This window comes from Juglans microcarpa x Juglans regia, chromosome 7D (genome assembly GCF_004785595.1).
Source record: "Juglans microcarpa x Juglans regia isolate MS1-56 chromosome 7D, Jm3101_v1.0, whole genome shotgun sequence".
NCBI lineage: Eukaryota > Viridiplantae > Streptophyta > Magnoliopsida > Fagales > Juglandaceae > Juglans > Juglans microcarpa x Juglans regia.
The window spans coordinates 18103816-18121348 of record NC_054606.1 but is presented as its reverse complement, the minus strand read 5'-3'; the positions used below and the strand labels follow the sequence as shown (position 1 = coordinate 18121348).

At 36.3% G+C, this 17533-nt stretch overlaps 1 protein-coding gene across 1 annotated transcript; it reads right to left on the bottom strand.

Annotated features, from left to right (window-relative positions):
• Nucleotides 1-485: 485 nt before the first annotated feature.
• On the bottom strand, nt 486-8970 carry LOC121240052 (transcription factor LHW). Its single transcript, XM_041137499.1, has 10 exons — nt 8180-8970; nt 7016-7222; nt 6835-6916; nt 6412-6453; nt 6269-6328; nt 3554-5401; nt 3321-3422; nt 2736-2876; nt 2517-2642; nt 486-1205 (listed from the first exon to the last, which is right to left on the bottom strand). The coding sequence occupies exons 1-10, from the start codon at nt 8272-8274 to the stop codon at nt 1131-1133; spliced, it is 2778 nt and encodes a 925-aa protein (XP_040993433.1). The 5' UTR covers nt 8275-8970; the 3' UTR covers nt 486-1130.
• Nucleotides 8971-17533: the final 8563 nt, after the last annotated feature.

The window sequence follows — 17533 nt, the reverse complement described above, 5'->3', positions numbered from 1 at the left end:
AATTCAATTTTTTTAAATTCTAAAACAATAATAATATTAAAAAATAATATTTTAATAATATTTTATTCAACTCATTTAAAACCATATCATATTATATCACTATCCAAACAAGCCCTAAGCTGCATGCTCATTTCATTCATTGTATATTCTCTTTCTTTTTTCACTTTCGTTTTTCGCCATCCTCTGCAGATTGGCTTCCGATATTACTTTTCAATTGGTTGGTGATGGACAAGTTTCTGGCCTTTACGTGGTTGTCCTTTCGTAAATACTTCCAATGGCTTTTTGTTTTTTCTTTTCTTTTCCTTGGTCTTATCCATTGGCTTTTGTTACTTCAACGTGAAGTGGACTTTAAAAATTTTTAGAAAATGCTCATCAATTCCCTTTATTGTTCTGCTCTTTTCCTTTTTGCTTGATTTTCTTAATTCCGGGAGGAAGGCTGTCACTTGAAATGTTCTAGTCGGACATGTTTGAGAAGATAATCATCCACACAAATATAGCAGTACCATAAAACACAATTAAGATCCATTAACAGGAAAATCCCAAGGCAGAAAACAAAAAATAAACGACAGATCGTTTTGTTTGCTATAGCACTTCAACACCTCCAAATTCACGTTCCACAGCTTCTGTACAAATTTGAACCACAGAACCCAAAAGTGTATCATCCAAATCCCTCTTAACAAATAACCATATCACGTTAAATTAAATAAATCTAAGGTCATGCATCCAAGGTTTGTCATCGATGGCCTCCATTAGAGCTGCCAACCATGGCTTCTTTAATACCTCTCCTCAAACATTCAATTCCCTACAAAAGTTCTTAAAGGAGCATTTTACTAACTAAACAACGCCAACCCCACAAACCTCAGTCATAATAGGGTTTGTGGGGAGACACGAGAGTTGGTCAGAAGTTAAAAAAGAGCCTGCAGCCTTAGACTGGAATCCATGTTAGTCATAGCAAGCAGCATATACTCAGCTCACTCTCAACATATCCACGCCAAGAAACTGTACAGTAGGCAATTCATTGCACACTACTGACTTACTGAGCCTTCCAATTGCAGGTATCGGGGCAGCTCAGGGGAAAGAGTGGACCACATATTGTTGGTATCGATTGCATTAGCTGATGCTGCACGGATTCACGGCTTCACGGTTTGCTCTAAAAGGCGAACTAGTGACATAAATATTTCCACCCTCGTTATGTCCCTATTTGCCTGTGTAAGAAAATTGAAGTAAGCTACTAGTTCAAAATTGGCCGAGATGGCAGATAATCATGAAATAAATAAATAACACTGAAGGAATTCCAACTGCAGGTAGCTACCGAGCCATGCAAACATGAATGCTTGAGGCATCATAGCTCAAAGAAATAAAGATACATATACATATATATATATATATAGAGAGAGAGAGAGAGAGAGTACTTTTCAACAAGGCTTAACCACAGGAAAAAGTTGGGGTATTACATCTAACGATACAGAAGTCGAGATGACTTTATGCAAGGGAGATAAAGTTCTGACATGGAATGTGACCAGATTCACCTGCTCGAGGAGTTGCCCCGGGCAATTGGACCCTACCACTCTATTTGTCTCTCACAAGTCACCCTAAAATTAGGGGATCCGAATTGCTTTGAAACAAGCTAATAATTTTTTAGAAGTGCTATCTACCTTTTTTTATTTAATACTCGATAAAGAATACAAGCCTTGAAAAGTAAATGGCAGGAGAGGTCTACACAAAGGTCCTCAAGTTCTTTCAAATTGTGAATGATATGCACTTGCTGATACGTACTGTACTAAGTTAAATTTTTCATTGAGAGAACTTCATCAGGGAATTCCATGCTTCAGAAAATTATATCAAACAAGGGATAGCGAATAGCTAAAATTGTCTGTTCTTCTAGCTTGTTCCCTACATATTCTGTGAATAAGTTCTTCCGAGGGAAGAAACAGATCCATTATATGGTGTTTTAATGATAAATTCAGATATCACTTGGTCTATTGGGTTACACAATGTACTCTCTCGGCAACAGTTAGGGGTTTAGATTCAAGGTTTGGCTTTCTAACTTTCTAAGTAGGTGCTGAAAGAAAAATGGAGTGGTGGAGGGTGAAGAGGGCCAGACCATATGTAGTTAAGGAGATCCTATGGTATAGGGTGTGGACGTGTATCCTCAAGGGTTGGGGGCATGGGGGTTCTTTCACTTAAATCAGCTATAGGGTGATACCAATATTGTTTATTCATCTGCCTTAGATATGATTTGTGTGGTAACTACCACTAAAAACAGTTTTTCTTATCTTTGCTGAAGACAACAATTAAATGGTAGCATCTTATAGTAAAATTCACGGACATCCAAGTTTAATAGGAGAGCTGAATTGAAAGACTCATTGGTGAGAAGTTTCTTTTTGTTGTCCAGGGTGGATGCAATGCAGGAGTGCATACATATTTTTCTTTTGTTCAATGAAAACATGCCAAGTTTTCAACCATACTTTCTCACAAAGGTTCTTTTTTTCCAAGGCTCCGGTTCAGAATATTACCTCAACCGCAAAGCGTGCCCATACTTTGTCATTCCGAGCTTCCATCACCCCCTTCAATATGGTCAAACCCAATCCTCTGATTATTTCAGCTATTTCTAGGAAGAAACCCCGTTCTTCACAAAGCATCTGTAAGAATACGAAACAACAAACAAAAAAAATGATCAGTCCTTCAGAACCACAGGCTTAGATGCCCAAGATCAATAGAATGTTAGTCACTACCTCCACAAGCATCTGACGAGGTGGATTCAGATCCTCAACTATGATGGGGCAGACCATGGATTGTGAGCCAACCTCGTATGCCCAAGTCGCGCCTCCCTCAAAATTGTCTTTCAAAAGCAGTCCACCATCTTTACTAACAATCTGTCAATTTCAGGGAAGGAAATACAATCAGAACATACCCATTCTAATTGTCTTTGTTCAGAACCCAAGATGATGAGAAAAGAGTATGAAAGTAATTTCTACTCTAGAAATTACAGCTTAGGTGAGTTGATGCAAAGTTTGGAACTGGTTTCCATATATACAATATTATTCGCATCAATCAAATACACGATGAGACCAAAAAAGTTATTGAGGTGAGTTGATGCAAAGTTCGGAACTGATTTCTATATATACAATATTATTCGCATCAAATACACCACAAGACACAAAAAAGTTACCACTGAGGGAACTCATGCCCCACTCCCAGTGCCATTGCATGTGAAAACATCTTGACCAAATAAGGAGAACCAGATATTTTCGCCAACTTCAAACAGAGGCATCGTTGAAGGAAAAAAGCAAGGTAAAGAAAGTTGATACTGGCCATACCTTGGAATCCCCAGTCTGTTTTAGCTTGTCAGCATGCTTTGTGACACTTTGCAGGAAAAGCATATGCTTAATGGTGCGTTCAAGTAGTGAATCTATGCTACACTGTAGACCGAATGTAGAGTACAATTAGTGTTTAATGCAAAACACAAAAAATAAAATAATAATAACAATAATACTAAATTCTCACACATAAACAAAATAATGATATGATAATGAAAGAAGAAAACCATTACTTTTGCACCATTTGGCACGATTTCCCGCAATTCTTTCACACGATCTTGGATCATCTGCCGATCCTTTGGCCTGGGTCTTGGATTTTCCCCAGGTTTAAGCCTTTTACGGTTTGACTTGTTGATTTCATCAGGCTTCTTAGAATATGCCGTAGACACACTATTATCGCACTTCACATTATTACCCTGCTCAACCCACGAACTGATGTGAGATCCATAAATGGAAGTAGCTTGAGAAAGGTTTCCTGCATCATCCTTGCTACATCCAGATCTAAGAGAACTAGCTTCTACAGTCCCTACTTTTTTTCCTTGAGGCTTAGGAAGACCAAATAACTCTCCTTGCACATGATCAGACATACCCACCCGTCCATAGGTGCCAGAACTACTAGGAACAGAGGAGCTACTGATATTTGTCAATGCTGTCCTGCACGACACATCATCATCCAACCTCTGCTTGGAAGCAGAGTGAGCCCTGGAGACCACAGCATCCAGAAGATGGTCACTGCCCATCCCAGAGAAGATACCACTCTCTGATATCCCTTCACATTCTGAAAATAAATCTGCACCCACATCCAGCATACCCATTAACACTGAAGAATTCTCACACAGATTTTGCAAATTTGCATCTGGCCCATCAGCAAGAAAATTATTCCTGGTGTCATTGAGCAGCTTATTTTTAAACTCCACACCCAAAATATCAAATAAGTCGTCCCCTGACAGAGGCTGGGCAGATGTATATTCATGTTTACCAATTGTGGATGGAGTCCGACTTCCATTATCACGGTTCTGGCAATGAGCAAAAAGACCAGGGATATGCTCGCTCATAGACATATGCTTCTCTGGATGGGCGTACATATCAAGGACCTGAAATGAATCGGTATCCATCTTCTGTTCCCTGGGGGCCAACTCATTTTCATTATGCTTCATAACTGTGGAAATATGTCTCTGATCTTCTCCCGAAAGCATGTGACCAGCAGGTACTTGATCTGCACGACTACTTAAGGAAACCCCCCTTGTTTTGGATGAATGAACATACTGAACCTCTGTGTTGGTGAGATGTATACCAGAAAGATTAGTGTCAGCTGCTCTACGTGGGGTTGGAAGGGTGCAACAAACTGAATTTGGCCTTAAATGATTACTGATTCCACCGTGTAACTTACTTCCCCCACACAAAGATGTAACAGAACCAATGTGGGGATCAAGCATTAGGCCTCCACTGGTTCTCAGTCGAGACATTTTAAAGGTACTTGATACACTCGAGTTTTTGTTAAGATGATCTTGTACAGCAGAACCCGAGAAAATCTGTTGCTCCATTGAATTTTGGGTGGTCTTACTTCCACCCAATTGGCTAAAACCAGGTTGATTATTGTAACCAGATCTAGAACTGTAGAAACAAGCCTGCTGGTTCAGCCATGCAACAGGATTTGACGGAATCACTTCAGCTCCCACAACTCCATTCTCTAATTGGCTGTTGAAAGAAAAGTTTGGTTTCACAATGGAAGTAGCTTTTGGTTGGCAATGCTCATCATGGCATTGGGGCAACATTTGGGCCTGATCGGGAGGTTGAAATTTTTTATTTTGAGTCTCTCTTATTAGAGGATGAGATGATTGGCAAACAAGTAATGAATCATGAGATGAATTGCTTCGTTGATTGCAGATGTCAACCGTCAAAGGCAAGGAATTTGTCACTTCAGAAGGTTCCACAGATACCGGCACACCAAGAAATGGAACCCCAATGTTTTCAGCAGTATCTTTTGTTTCATAGTTGTTAGAAAAAAGAGCACTAGGTACACATCCTAGCTGCAGGATTAAACTTCTCACATCATTCACGAATCCAATATTCTCCATGATCTGAAGCAAAAGTATCAAGACACTAATTTAGAAACTTTGAAAGCATCCAACAGTATCTTCAAAATTCAAGACTGCAGTAGAATGTTCAAAATGGAAGCATGAAATCAAGCACGAGTATACATAAAAAAATATATCTCATTTTTGCTGTAATTTCTCATTTTCATATCACTTGCTAATATTGCTTGCAGGGCTATTGCACAAATATTTCTTGCAACAGCAACAAGGCATAGCCGATGGCCATTCATGCATAGAATCATTCTAATCCCATTCAAGTACAACGAAATGGAATTGCTACATCAATCAGGTTTCTTCAATTCACCCCAGTCAAAAAGTGTTCATAACTAATCGTATCGGGGATTTTGGTTACAGTTGGTTAAATGCAATTAATGAGAATAGTAATTCTTAAACTGCATTTGACGAGGTAAATGTTAGCTATTTTTCAATAAGAAGAAGAACATCTCAGACCTTGCTCAATAAGTTTCTGTTCACAATGCCGGTTGAATTGGCAAGCCAACCAAACCAACAAATTGATCAATAGTTGGACATCTTTTTTTTTTTTTATAAGTGATCAATAGTTGGACATCTACGACATCTCAACAGAAGATCAAGTTATATGGTGGGGCCAGTATATGAAATCCAAATATGGAAGGAAAAGACACTGATGCTTGGGTCAAATTAGACGACATTGCACAAGGATTGTGCCAAAATATTACAGGTCATGTATTCTGGCATCTAAATTCATAACATGCAATCCTTTTAATTTAAAAATAACAATAAAAAAGGAGAGAAGTTTGGGGTGTTATTTTAAATAACAGAAGTAACCAAATAGGATAGAGTGCAAAGAAAACCTAAATAAATAGGACTTACAGACAAAGAAGAACCAAGTTGAACAACACCATGCGGAAGAATGGGAATAACTGCCACTGTCTGCAAACAAACACCAATACATAATGAAACAGTAAGATAACGAATATAATTAAATAAGCAGAGCATATAGGCAGCTATCAGACCTGAATCCCAGCTGTAAATTGGTGAAGAACCTCATTCAGAACCTAGAAACAGACATAAACTAGAAGTTACATTAAGTAAAAACCAAAAACAACCCTCAGGCTTTAGCCATTTAGAGAAAGCCATATTCATGAGGATTTATAAAGAGGCATCATTCATTTCTCGTTTTAAAGCCATCTATTTATTTTGAACTCATTTTTACTCATCAAAAGTTTGTGCCCCGGGTAGGATCTCTCAAAAGGCTCAAAAAATGTTTGGTACTACCAAATGGAGCCATCATTGCAAAGACACCCAGATTACCATATATTCACAAAAATTGGCTCAAGAAAGGAAACCCAACCACTCATAAGTTAAAAAAATGTCATCCAGATTAACAATAAACTCTCTTCTATTCAATCAAGAAGCCAAAATTCTATCATGTATACCTCTGGTGGATGGACAGCCCCAGTGTAATTGTTTGAAAGAATCCACTGATGGTTTCCTGTAAATGCTGCTCGACCTACTATCCTGAAAAATTAATAAAAAATGGCACCTATGGCCTTAGTTTCAGGAAAGGCTCTTGAATAAAGATAGCAAGTATAAAGGAATAAAGTAAAAGAACAATACCCTTCACCCACAACATTAACTTGATTGTTTATCATCATAACATTAATAAGTGAATGCACTCTGTCCCCTGCTTGAATCCGAAGCTGAGAGGAGCGAATTTCAGGAGAATCCCAGGATCTCTCACACTCTCTAAAGGTCTCAGATCCAGCAATGTGTAGTGCAGAACTTGCAGAGGGTTCGTAATAACAATCTTCCCAAATCAATAGCCTGTGAAAAAGAAAAAGAAAAAAGAAAAAAACATTGTATTCAAACTCAAATACGAAGAGAATCATCATTTATTCAAACTCAAATCAATTGTATTCAAACTCAGCCCGTAAAACTTGTAACTTTTTTTCTGCAACAGGCTACCCAAAAAAAAGTAATCATTTTTTCTTCCGCCATTCTCCCTCGGCAGACAGACAGACCATGAAAGAAGGCAACTGATCAGTAAATTACCTCACGCATGCCCATGATAGAAGGTAACAAGTTTACCGGAAGCAAGAAAATAAGACCCAAAAAGAATCAAAGTGTCATAGATTCTGATCCAAAAGATTCATCCACAAAATTCAGTCCAACACAGTGGATTTTTCAAACCACTACAAATCTACTTTTCACCTAGATTCTTGATGACAAAACAGAACCAACCAAAACATAACCTTCCAAAACAAGGAATATAGAGACATCAGATTACTGAATCAAATACAAGATAACAGTAACCAATCAGACTAACATGTCAATAGTGACCTGAAACCAGAATCACAAACCCTATTCTTCGCAGAATAAATCAGATCTCTTCGTTTGGTCACGGAGAAAATATAGGACTGACCGTAAATTAAATAACAAATCCACGAACTTTTCACAATTTGAAATCTGACATGAAACTTTTGAGTATCTTCTCTATTTTTAATATTTCGCTTGTACTTGAGATCTGTCTAAAGAAACAAACTAAAACTTTCACCAAAAACGAAAAGATAAAAAAAAAAAACTGAACTTTATTTTTCGCCACTTTTCTTTCACTTTCTCAGCAACCAAACGGAGATGTACCTAGCGTTCAAAACTCGAGGAAGACAAACTAATAGGAGCTCAACTAATTAGCCAAGTTGACTTTGAGCACTGACGAGATCAACAACAGCAACAAAACAGAAAAAGCTCGAAGATCTTATTTTAATTCCCTCGGGAACTTACTTAGGGTTTTGGCATCCGATCTTCCAGAACACAGCATAGGACCACTGACTCGAACCGCACAGCGTCTTGAGCGCCTCTTTTAGTAAGAACCCCATAGCTTGGAGCTTGGAATCACACGCGTCAACGAACTATTTGGATAGCACAAGTACGCACGCACGGGAGAGAGAGTGAAAGATCGAGACGGATAGACAGAGAAACAGAGACAGAAAAAGTCACCACCGGCGGAGACCAATCATTTGCCGGCAACTTAAGCCTAACTACCGCGGCACGATCCTCTCCCCGCCTGCTTCGTCCTCAAACCCCCACTCCTCTTCCTCTCCGGATCCAAGTTCACAGCGACCATTCTCCGGTCAGCCATTCAAAGACAGAAAGTTGTAAAGGGATAAAGCACGAGAGCAAGAGAAAGACAGAGAAAGAAGGTCAAGCACTAAGAGCCCAACCTTCTAAACTATGCCACAAGCTTCGAGCTTGAATATGCCCATGATTTGAGCCATTTTGCGCTCGAAACAAAGGAAATTTCCAAAAACTCAGAAAGGAAGCAAAATATACGAAGGGAATTAGAACAGAAACAAGAGAGAAAGAGAGATTGTGGTCGGGTGTGTGAGTGTCGCGGTCGGAGTCACAAAAATGGCACAGGCTAGGAGAAGGGTTGGTGAGGTCGACTTCAGCTTCAGGGTGCAGCTGATGGCTGCCTCTATCTCTATCTCTATCTCTCTCTCTTTGTGTTTGTCTGTCTATTCTTCTCCGTGTGTAGGAAAGAGATGGAGGAATTCAAGTGTGCGCTAAAGTGGGCGGCCACGGCCAGACATTATAGTATTACCACGGGTTGCTTTTGAAAACAGACACCGAGATTTCCGAAATTACGTGCGAGTGCCACTGTTGTGTTCTTTTGTCGGCTTCTGTTTTTTTTTTTTTTTTTCGCCTTTTTATATTTTCTATTTTTTTTTTTGACGGGTGGATGAATGACGTCACGTGTGTCATTTTCCTTTTTGCTTTCTGCTTTTTGGTTTTGTTGAAATTACGTAACGTAAGGCAGTGGGTGGCGGAGAGACTCAGAAAGGTTCACCCGATGGAAGCGTGTGTAATTCTTGAGTAATTTTATTCTTTATCTGAAAACTTTATTATCTCTAATTATTAATACAATTTATTTAAATAGATATTTATTTAAAGTTTAGTTGAAGATTATAATTTCATATGTTTCTTGTGATTAACTGATTTAATTTTAATTCTCAACTTCATTGGCAATTTTTTTATATTTAGGATAATATTTTGCATCTTCAATTTTTTTTTTTTTCTCTTTTAGACTCGTTTAGATTCAGAATTAATTTCAATTCATCTCATCTCATCAATAATTATAATTTTTTAAAATTTTTATACAAAATATAATAAATAATTTAATTTTTTCAAATTTTAAAATAATAATAATATTAAAAAAAATTATTCTAACAATATTTTATTCAATATTCATCTCAACTTATTTTATTTCAACTCGTTATCAAAACCTCAGCTTGGAGTTATCATATTTATAAGGAGGGTAATGTTTTAGCCCATAGTTTTACAATTCGATGCACACGGTAATACCATAAACATTTTAGTTTTATCTAATAAAATAATATTATTTAAATTTAATTTTTATTTTAATTTTTTATTTAATGGGTTTAAATTTTTTTCTATTTGTAAACATATTTTTTTTATTAATTTTTACTTAGTTTTTAAAAGTTTGGTTTTTAGATTCTAATGTAACCCTTAAGAGAATTAACATTAGTTTTGTCAAAATCATCTTCAAAGTTTGATAAAAAAAAAGTATATGTTTTTCATAAATTCAAAATATCTCTAACTATAACCTCACATTGGATTAGTAAAAATAATAATATAATATTATTTTTTTAATAATAATTTTTTTAATTTTTTTTCATATTTTATAATTACACTAACTATATGTTAATTAATAATAATATTTCTTCCTTCACATATTTCAAAACTGAACACAAAAATAAAAGTAAAAGGGTGTTAAGGGAAAATGAAAACCGTGAGAAATGAAAACTGAAAAGTAAAGCAGTTCGGGTGTGTTGATCTGAGATAGGTACAAAAAGAATATTTGTGTAACTGAAATAGTCAGTTTATTCTTTCCCGTACTCTGCTAGGGTTTACTTTACATGAAGAATATTTGTGTAACTAAAATAATAGCCTGGCTAGCTAGGTGTCACAGTAGTGTGATCATAGGGATAAATTATGTTATGGTTAAATGCCTATATATGGAAACCTCTGTGTATTGAAGAAAGTGTAATGCAGATTATACCAATATTCTGAAAGAAAATATTTTTTGACAATTTTTCACAAACACTTGGTAGTCAGAGTTTCTTTTCACTTCATTATGGTATCTAGAGCCTAAAAGAACCCACGTCCAATTTTTTTTTACACTTCTTTCTCTCCTACCTCATGGAATCACCCAAAAAATCATCCACTGTTAACACCTCCATCATCAACTTAGCCACACACTTCATCACTATCAAACTCACAATCAACAACCATCTCTTATGGAAGGCATAAATTATGTTGTTCTTGAAAGGCCACCGGCATTATGGTTTTGTCAATGGCTCATTCTCCATGCCCACTCCCATTCTTGAAGACAACCCTAACCTAGCACATACATGATGGATTCTACAAGATCAGTTAATTATTTCGACCATCAATTCCTCCATCTCCAATAATGTTTTGGCTCAAGTCCTCGACTGCACAACCTCTTGTGAGGTTTGGACCACCCTTCAAAATCTCTAATCTACAAAATCATCGGCTCATGTAGTTTATACTAAGTATTAGCTAGCCACACTCAAGAAAGGACCTAAATCGGTTTCAGAATATTATACCAAAGCCAAAGCACTAGCTGCTTCCTTAGGATTCACTGGTCATTCCCTTTCTGATTCTGAGTTTTCCATCTACCTTCTAGTCATACTTGGAACAGACTATGAATCTCTTATTACTTCCCTCACTACACAACATGATCCACTTTCACCTCATCGAATTTACAACTACCTCCTCAACCATGAGTCCCCACATTGCTCATCAAACCTAATCTCTACATTCTGGTACTACTCTTGCTGCCCATAATACTACGATCAAATCAACATCTTCCTTCGGTTCTAATCGTGGCCGTAATTCCTCCTTCCGTGGTGGACAGCGTGGACGTAGCAGTGGCAGATGTTTTTTCAATAGTGCTCATACCGGAGGCCAACCCTCAAACTCCTTCTCAACTCGAATGAACCCTCATCCTATTTGCTAAGTATGCCTTAAACCAGGTCATACTGCACTCTCCTGTTACCATCGGTTCAACCACCAAACATATCAGTCCCCAGCCCCAACTTCCAGTTAACTATACGTCCCTTCCCACAACCACATCATCACCTTCCTCCTAGTTCCCAGACACTGTAGCTACACACCACTTCACAGCTGATTTCAACATTCTCAATCTCAATGCTGCTCTATATTAGGGCTCCGACCAAGTTAGCATCAGCGATGGATCGACCTTGCCAATCCAACACATGGGATCAGCTTATATGCATTCCTCCTCTAGCAATTTTTTTTTTTTTTTTTTGCGAAATCTTCATCATATTCCCATTATATCTCGCAATCTCCTCTCAATTCGTTAATTCTGTCATGACAATAGTGTGTTTTTTGAATATCACTCTAGCTTTTTTTTTGTGAAGGATTCAAGCTCTTGGGAAGTTCTTATTCAGGGCCATGTTGAAGATGGCTTGTATGTCTTGTTGTCGCCTACAGTGCCCTTGACAACATCCTCTCCGCAAGCATTGATTGGCACTCATACCTCACCTCAACTCTAGCACTCAAGGTTAGGCCACCCTTGCTTTCACACCACTTCATTGATCATTTGTAGGTTTCAAATTCCTCTTATCTCTAATGCTGCTCTTGATCACTGTTCTTCATGCTCACATGCTAAGGCTCATGCTCTCCCGCACCCTTCATCTCCATCTCACTCTCATAGACTCTTTCAACTTTTATTTCTAAATGTATGGGGTCCAGCACCTATCATCTCTACTATTTTATCTTTCAATTGTAGATGATTTTCTCAAGTTTATTTGTTTATTTTCTATGCAGTCTAAATCAAATGTTTCCTCTTTAATTCTTGCTTTACTACGTTTTGCTAGTAATACTTTTTCTACAAATGTTGTTTCGGTTCAGTCAGACTAGGGAGGGGAATTTCACCCTCTTAAATTGATTTTTAAACCTTGTGAAATTTCTCATAGAATCACTTGTCCTTATTCACATCAACAAAATGGAAGTGTTGAATGTCACCACCGACACATTGTCGAAATGGGTCTTTCACTTTTATCTCATGCTTTGGTCCCTCAAAAATATTGGGCCAAAGCCTTTCAAACTGCCACTTTTCTAATTAACCACATGCCCACCCCAATTCTCCAACATAAGTCCCCTTTTGAAGTTTTAATGGACCAAATCTCAGATTATAATTTTTTACGTGTCTTTAGGTCTGCCTACTGGCCCAACTTAAGGCCATTTACTTGCCACAAATTAGACCATCGCTCTAAACTTTTTGCCTTCATGGGCTACAGTCCAGATTACAAGGGTTATTGTTGTCTCCATATCCCTTTAGGTCGGACCTATATTTCTAGGGATGTCACTTTTAATAAAACGTCATTCATCTTTGAACCACAGCCCAAGTCCACTTCTTCTCCTCAAAATTCATCTTTGGACTCACCCTCTAGTGGGCTTACTTCTGCTTCTATTCCTACCTCACATTTCACTCCCATTCTTCCTCAAAATACTCGACCAATTCCAAGCCCAATTCCCCTCACTAGCCCATCATAGCCCACTTCAGTATCTCAACCCGATATCACACCTAGGTGTTCTTCCTTACTTTCATCTTCCACTCAAGATGTCTCCCCAGTCCTCTTCTCGTCAGAATCTCCCACTCACTTGTCTACTCATCACCACAAATTGTGCAACCCACCTCACATTCGATGGTTACCAGTTCACAGTCAAATATTCATTGTCCCCGACATCATACTGATGTAACCATTCTCTGGCCACCTACCAAACCGTCACTTTCTCTCACCGAATCTCCTTCCAAAGTGACTTATCAGCCTTCTCTAGTACCGGAAGAGCCCTCCTACTTCTTTGAAGCGTTCAAATATCTTGACTGGCATCAAGCTATGAACTCTGAAATCGATGCCCTTCTCCACAACCAGATGTGGGATCTGGTCCCTCTCTCTCCAAACTTCAATCTCCTCGGTTCCAAACAGATCCCCAAGTCAAAGCGTCGAGCTGATGGTACCCTTGAGCGCTGCAAGGCACACCTTGTAGCTCAAGGATTTCATAAGCAACCTGGTCTCGATTATAATAAGACGTTCAGCTTGGTCGTTAAATCTATTACCATTCTGCTTTTGCTTTCCCTTGCTGTCACCTCTAACTAATCTCTTCGACAGCTCGACATATAGAATGTCTTTTTGCACGGGAACCTTGAGGAAGCAGTCTACATGAAACAACCTCCCGAGTTCATGAATCCTGACTTTCTAACACTTGTTTGTAAGTTAAAAAAATGGCTTGAAGTAGGTTCTTAGGGCCTAGTTTGCTAAGCTCAGTGATGAATTACTTACTCTCGGTTTTCATTGTTCTAGTTCAGATTCCTCTTTATTCATACTGCAACATGCCTCAGATTGTATTTTTATTTTATTCTATGTTAATGATATAATAGTCACGGGGTCTAATTCTGCACTTATCTCAAATTTCATAAACTCTTTACATTCATATTTTCTTGTTAAAGATCTCGAACCTTTATATTATTTTCTGGGTATTGAAGTAAATAGAACATCCTCTGGTTTATTTTTATCTCAATATAAATACATATCTGACATTTTAATTTGAACCAACATGAATAATTCTAAATCTATTTCTACACCTATATCATCCTTTGAAAAGCTCACTGCGTTTGATGGTTGCTCTTGTAAGGATCCAAGTGGTATCGGAGTGTAGTTGGCAGCCTTTAGTACCTAACTTTCACAAGACCTGATATCTCTTTTACGGTCAATCGAGTATGTCAGTATATGCATTGTCCTCACCTTCCCTAGTGGCAGGCTATCAAACGAATCTTTCGTTATCCCAACCATATTCGACATTTAGTTTTATATTTTTCTCCTTCTTCCTCCCTTACATCATCTGCTTTCTCTGATGCTAACTAGGCTAGGTGCCCTGATGATCGTAAATTCACTGGTGGGTTTTATGTTTATTTTGGAACTCATCTTATTTCCTGGGGTTCTAAGAAGCAGCCTACAATTGCTCGATCCTTTACTGAAGCCAAGTACAAATATATTGCTAACACTGCTTGTGAGTTTATTTGGTTGTAGTCTTTATTATGAGAACTTGACATTTTTCTCACTACACCTCCTACTTTATGGTGTGACAATTTTGGTGCTACATAATTGTCTCTCAATCCTGTCTTGCATTCTCGAATCAAGCATGTTGAATTGGACTACCATTTTGTGCGAGAACGGGTTGCAGCCAAATCACTACTTCAAGTTTTATTTATTTCAAACAAGGACCAGATAGCATATATTCTCACAAAGCCTCTCTCTTCTGCAAGGTTTCTTAGCTCTAATCAAGCCTCACTCTCACTCCAATGCCGCTTGCATCGTGGGGGATGTTAAGGCAACAGATATACCTGCCTCAGATCAACACACCTCAAGGAAACTTCTAGAGCATTAGAGAATATTCAAGAGAATAAAATATAATCTTCCAGAAGAATATTTTTGTAACTGAAATAGTGACTTGGCTAGCTAGGTGTCATAGTAGTGTGATCATAGGGATAAATTCTATTATGGCTAAATACCTATATATGTAAACCTCTGTGTACTGCAGAAAGTGTAGTGTAGGGTATACCAATACTCTGAAAGAAAATATGTTTTGATAATTTTTCACAAACACTTGGTAGTCATAGTTTCTTTTCATTTCATTATTTACAAATTGATGTATAAACATAACACCTATTGTAAGATTTAAGGCAGTAGATAAGAAAAACTAATCGACAAGCTGCTCAAGATCGATTTGGTTAAATTTGAGTTCAACTCGATTCATTTGAGTCATTCCCCAACACGATCGATTACTAAATAATACAATTGGTGTAAAGTTTAGCTCAACTGGTATAAGTTCGAATAATTTTAAATTTATCCATTTATGTAGTATTATTATTTTTTATATTTACAATGAGATCAGTATATACTCAAAATGGTTAGCAGGATAAAAAGAATTATGTTCCTAATACTACAAATGTTAAATACTATATATGTCGAACTTGAATATAATTATTGATACATGTATATATACACTTTATAAAAATATAATAAAAAAATAGAATATAATAATCTATTTTGTCAAAATGAAGTAGCTGAAATTTGCTCAAATAATAAGTGTGTTGTTTGTAAACATAAAATATAACTCGGTGATAAGTTTGACTCATATTCGAATAAAAAAAAGTATATGAACACACAAACTAATGTGCATGGCATACTTCCACATCGTGTTACACTTTGCTCATCAATAACCAAACTTGTAAATAGATTGTTTCTTTATTTATTTCTCTATCAAAGTTGACAGAGAAATAGAAAATGAACATGGTGCTATCACAGCGTTAATTATTATGCTTTCTTATGCTTCAATTAAATTAGAAATGTTTTGTTCCCTATTTAGAAACAGATAGATTATGTTAATTTCATTTCCATTCCTTTCTTGCTCTTTTTTCTTTTTCACCTAGTCAAAGTGAATATTCTAATTTCTAATTATTAGAGATATTCTTTCCGGTTAGCAAGCATGGCATGTAGCTAGATGATCCTTCTTGGTAAGTCTGTATGCTATTTATTCTTTCATTTTTTTAGGTTTCCATAACGATGTCTTTCTATGGGGAAGACAATTATCTATATGCCCTCTTTATTGCTTTATATGTTATAAGAATAATGCTACTTTGACGTCTTATTTTGATACCTCATTTTGACATTTCATGTATTTTAAATTTTTTTTCTTTACTTAATAATTAAGAAAGTGACTATTAGTGCAATGATTTTTTTTTTATATTTTTTAAAAATATTTTAAAATGATAAAAAAAATATGAAAAAAAAATTGAAAAAAAATAAAAAGCTGATTTTGACATAACGATAACTTGCCGTGGGCAGATATAGTGCCGCTCATATCATAATTGCTAGCTTGTTTGTTATTATTATCAAGGCCCTTGCTAAATATCTAACAAAGTTATAAAAGAAAGACCCAAGATGAAGGGGACCACACTAGTTGCAATTGTACTTACCCACTGACACATTCATGCATTCTACATCACTACTTATGTCATACTAGTTAACTAACATGTCATTGGTTGTACAAGTAATTATTGACTATAAAATTCAACTATTCTTTCTCTTGACTTTTATTTAAATACTGTACATTTTATAAATATTGGTGATAACATGTATTCTTTGGAATAAATGGAGAAAATAAATAAATTTTTAACAGCATGTTTGGGATTGCGTTAGGGATAGTTAAAAGTGTTTAAATAGTCTCAAAAGCTCTATCACAATAAAATTAGATTGTTTAGTTGTTACATATTAAAGTACTTTTAATCTCAAAATAAGTTTTTCTTCAAACCTGTTATTTTAGATAATGTGGAACGTAGTTCAAATTTAAAAAAAAAAAACTGTCAATTGGTAAAAATATCTATAAAGTTTTTAGATAATTATAGTTTTTTTTATTATACTTACTAAAAATCTTATTAGATTATTTTCGTTGTTATTTAATTATAAGATTAATTTCTATTAAAGATTTGGTCATAATTTTTAAAATTCAAATGACCAAAAATGTCATTTTAACATAAGAAAAGAGGTGTTGCTTTTCTCAAGCGGGAAGAAAAAAGGCTGAGTGCGCGAATAAAGTCTAGCAGGGACAAATATTTTATTGTGAAAAAATTATTTGGCAAGCAATTTGGGTGGGCTACATTTAGCTAGTGAAAAACATGAAAGTTAAAATTACTGTAAATATATTGAGTTTGATGTGGATGCATTTTAGCAAACTAGCCAAATTTTGGCTAAATTTTGACTGTGCCTAGTTCACTACCAACCGCAATTCGAAACATGCATTAAGTCTAGATTAAGGTCTTATTTGAATATTAAGAATATCTCATAATATCTATGAATAACAATGAAATAAATTGTGAATAGTAGTAAAATAGTTTAGGTTATGATGTCTTGTTGGGTTCTGAAAAATGAGAGAAAAAAATTTAATACAAATATAATAAAGTTAAAAAATTGTTTGAATATAATTTTTGTTTGGAAGTTTGGTAAA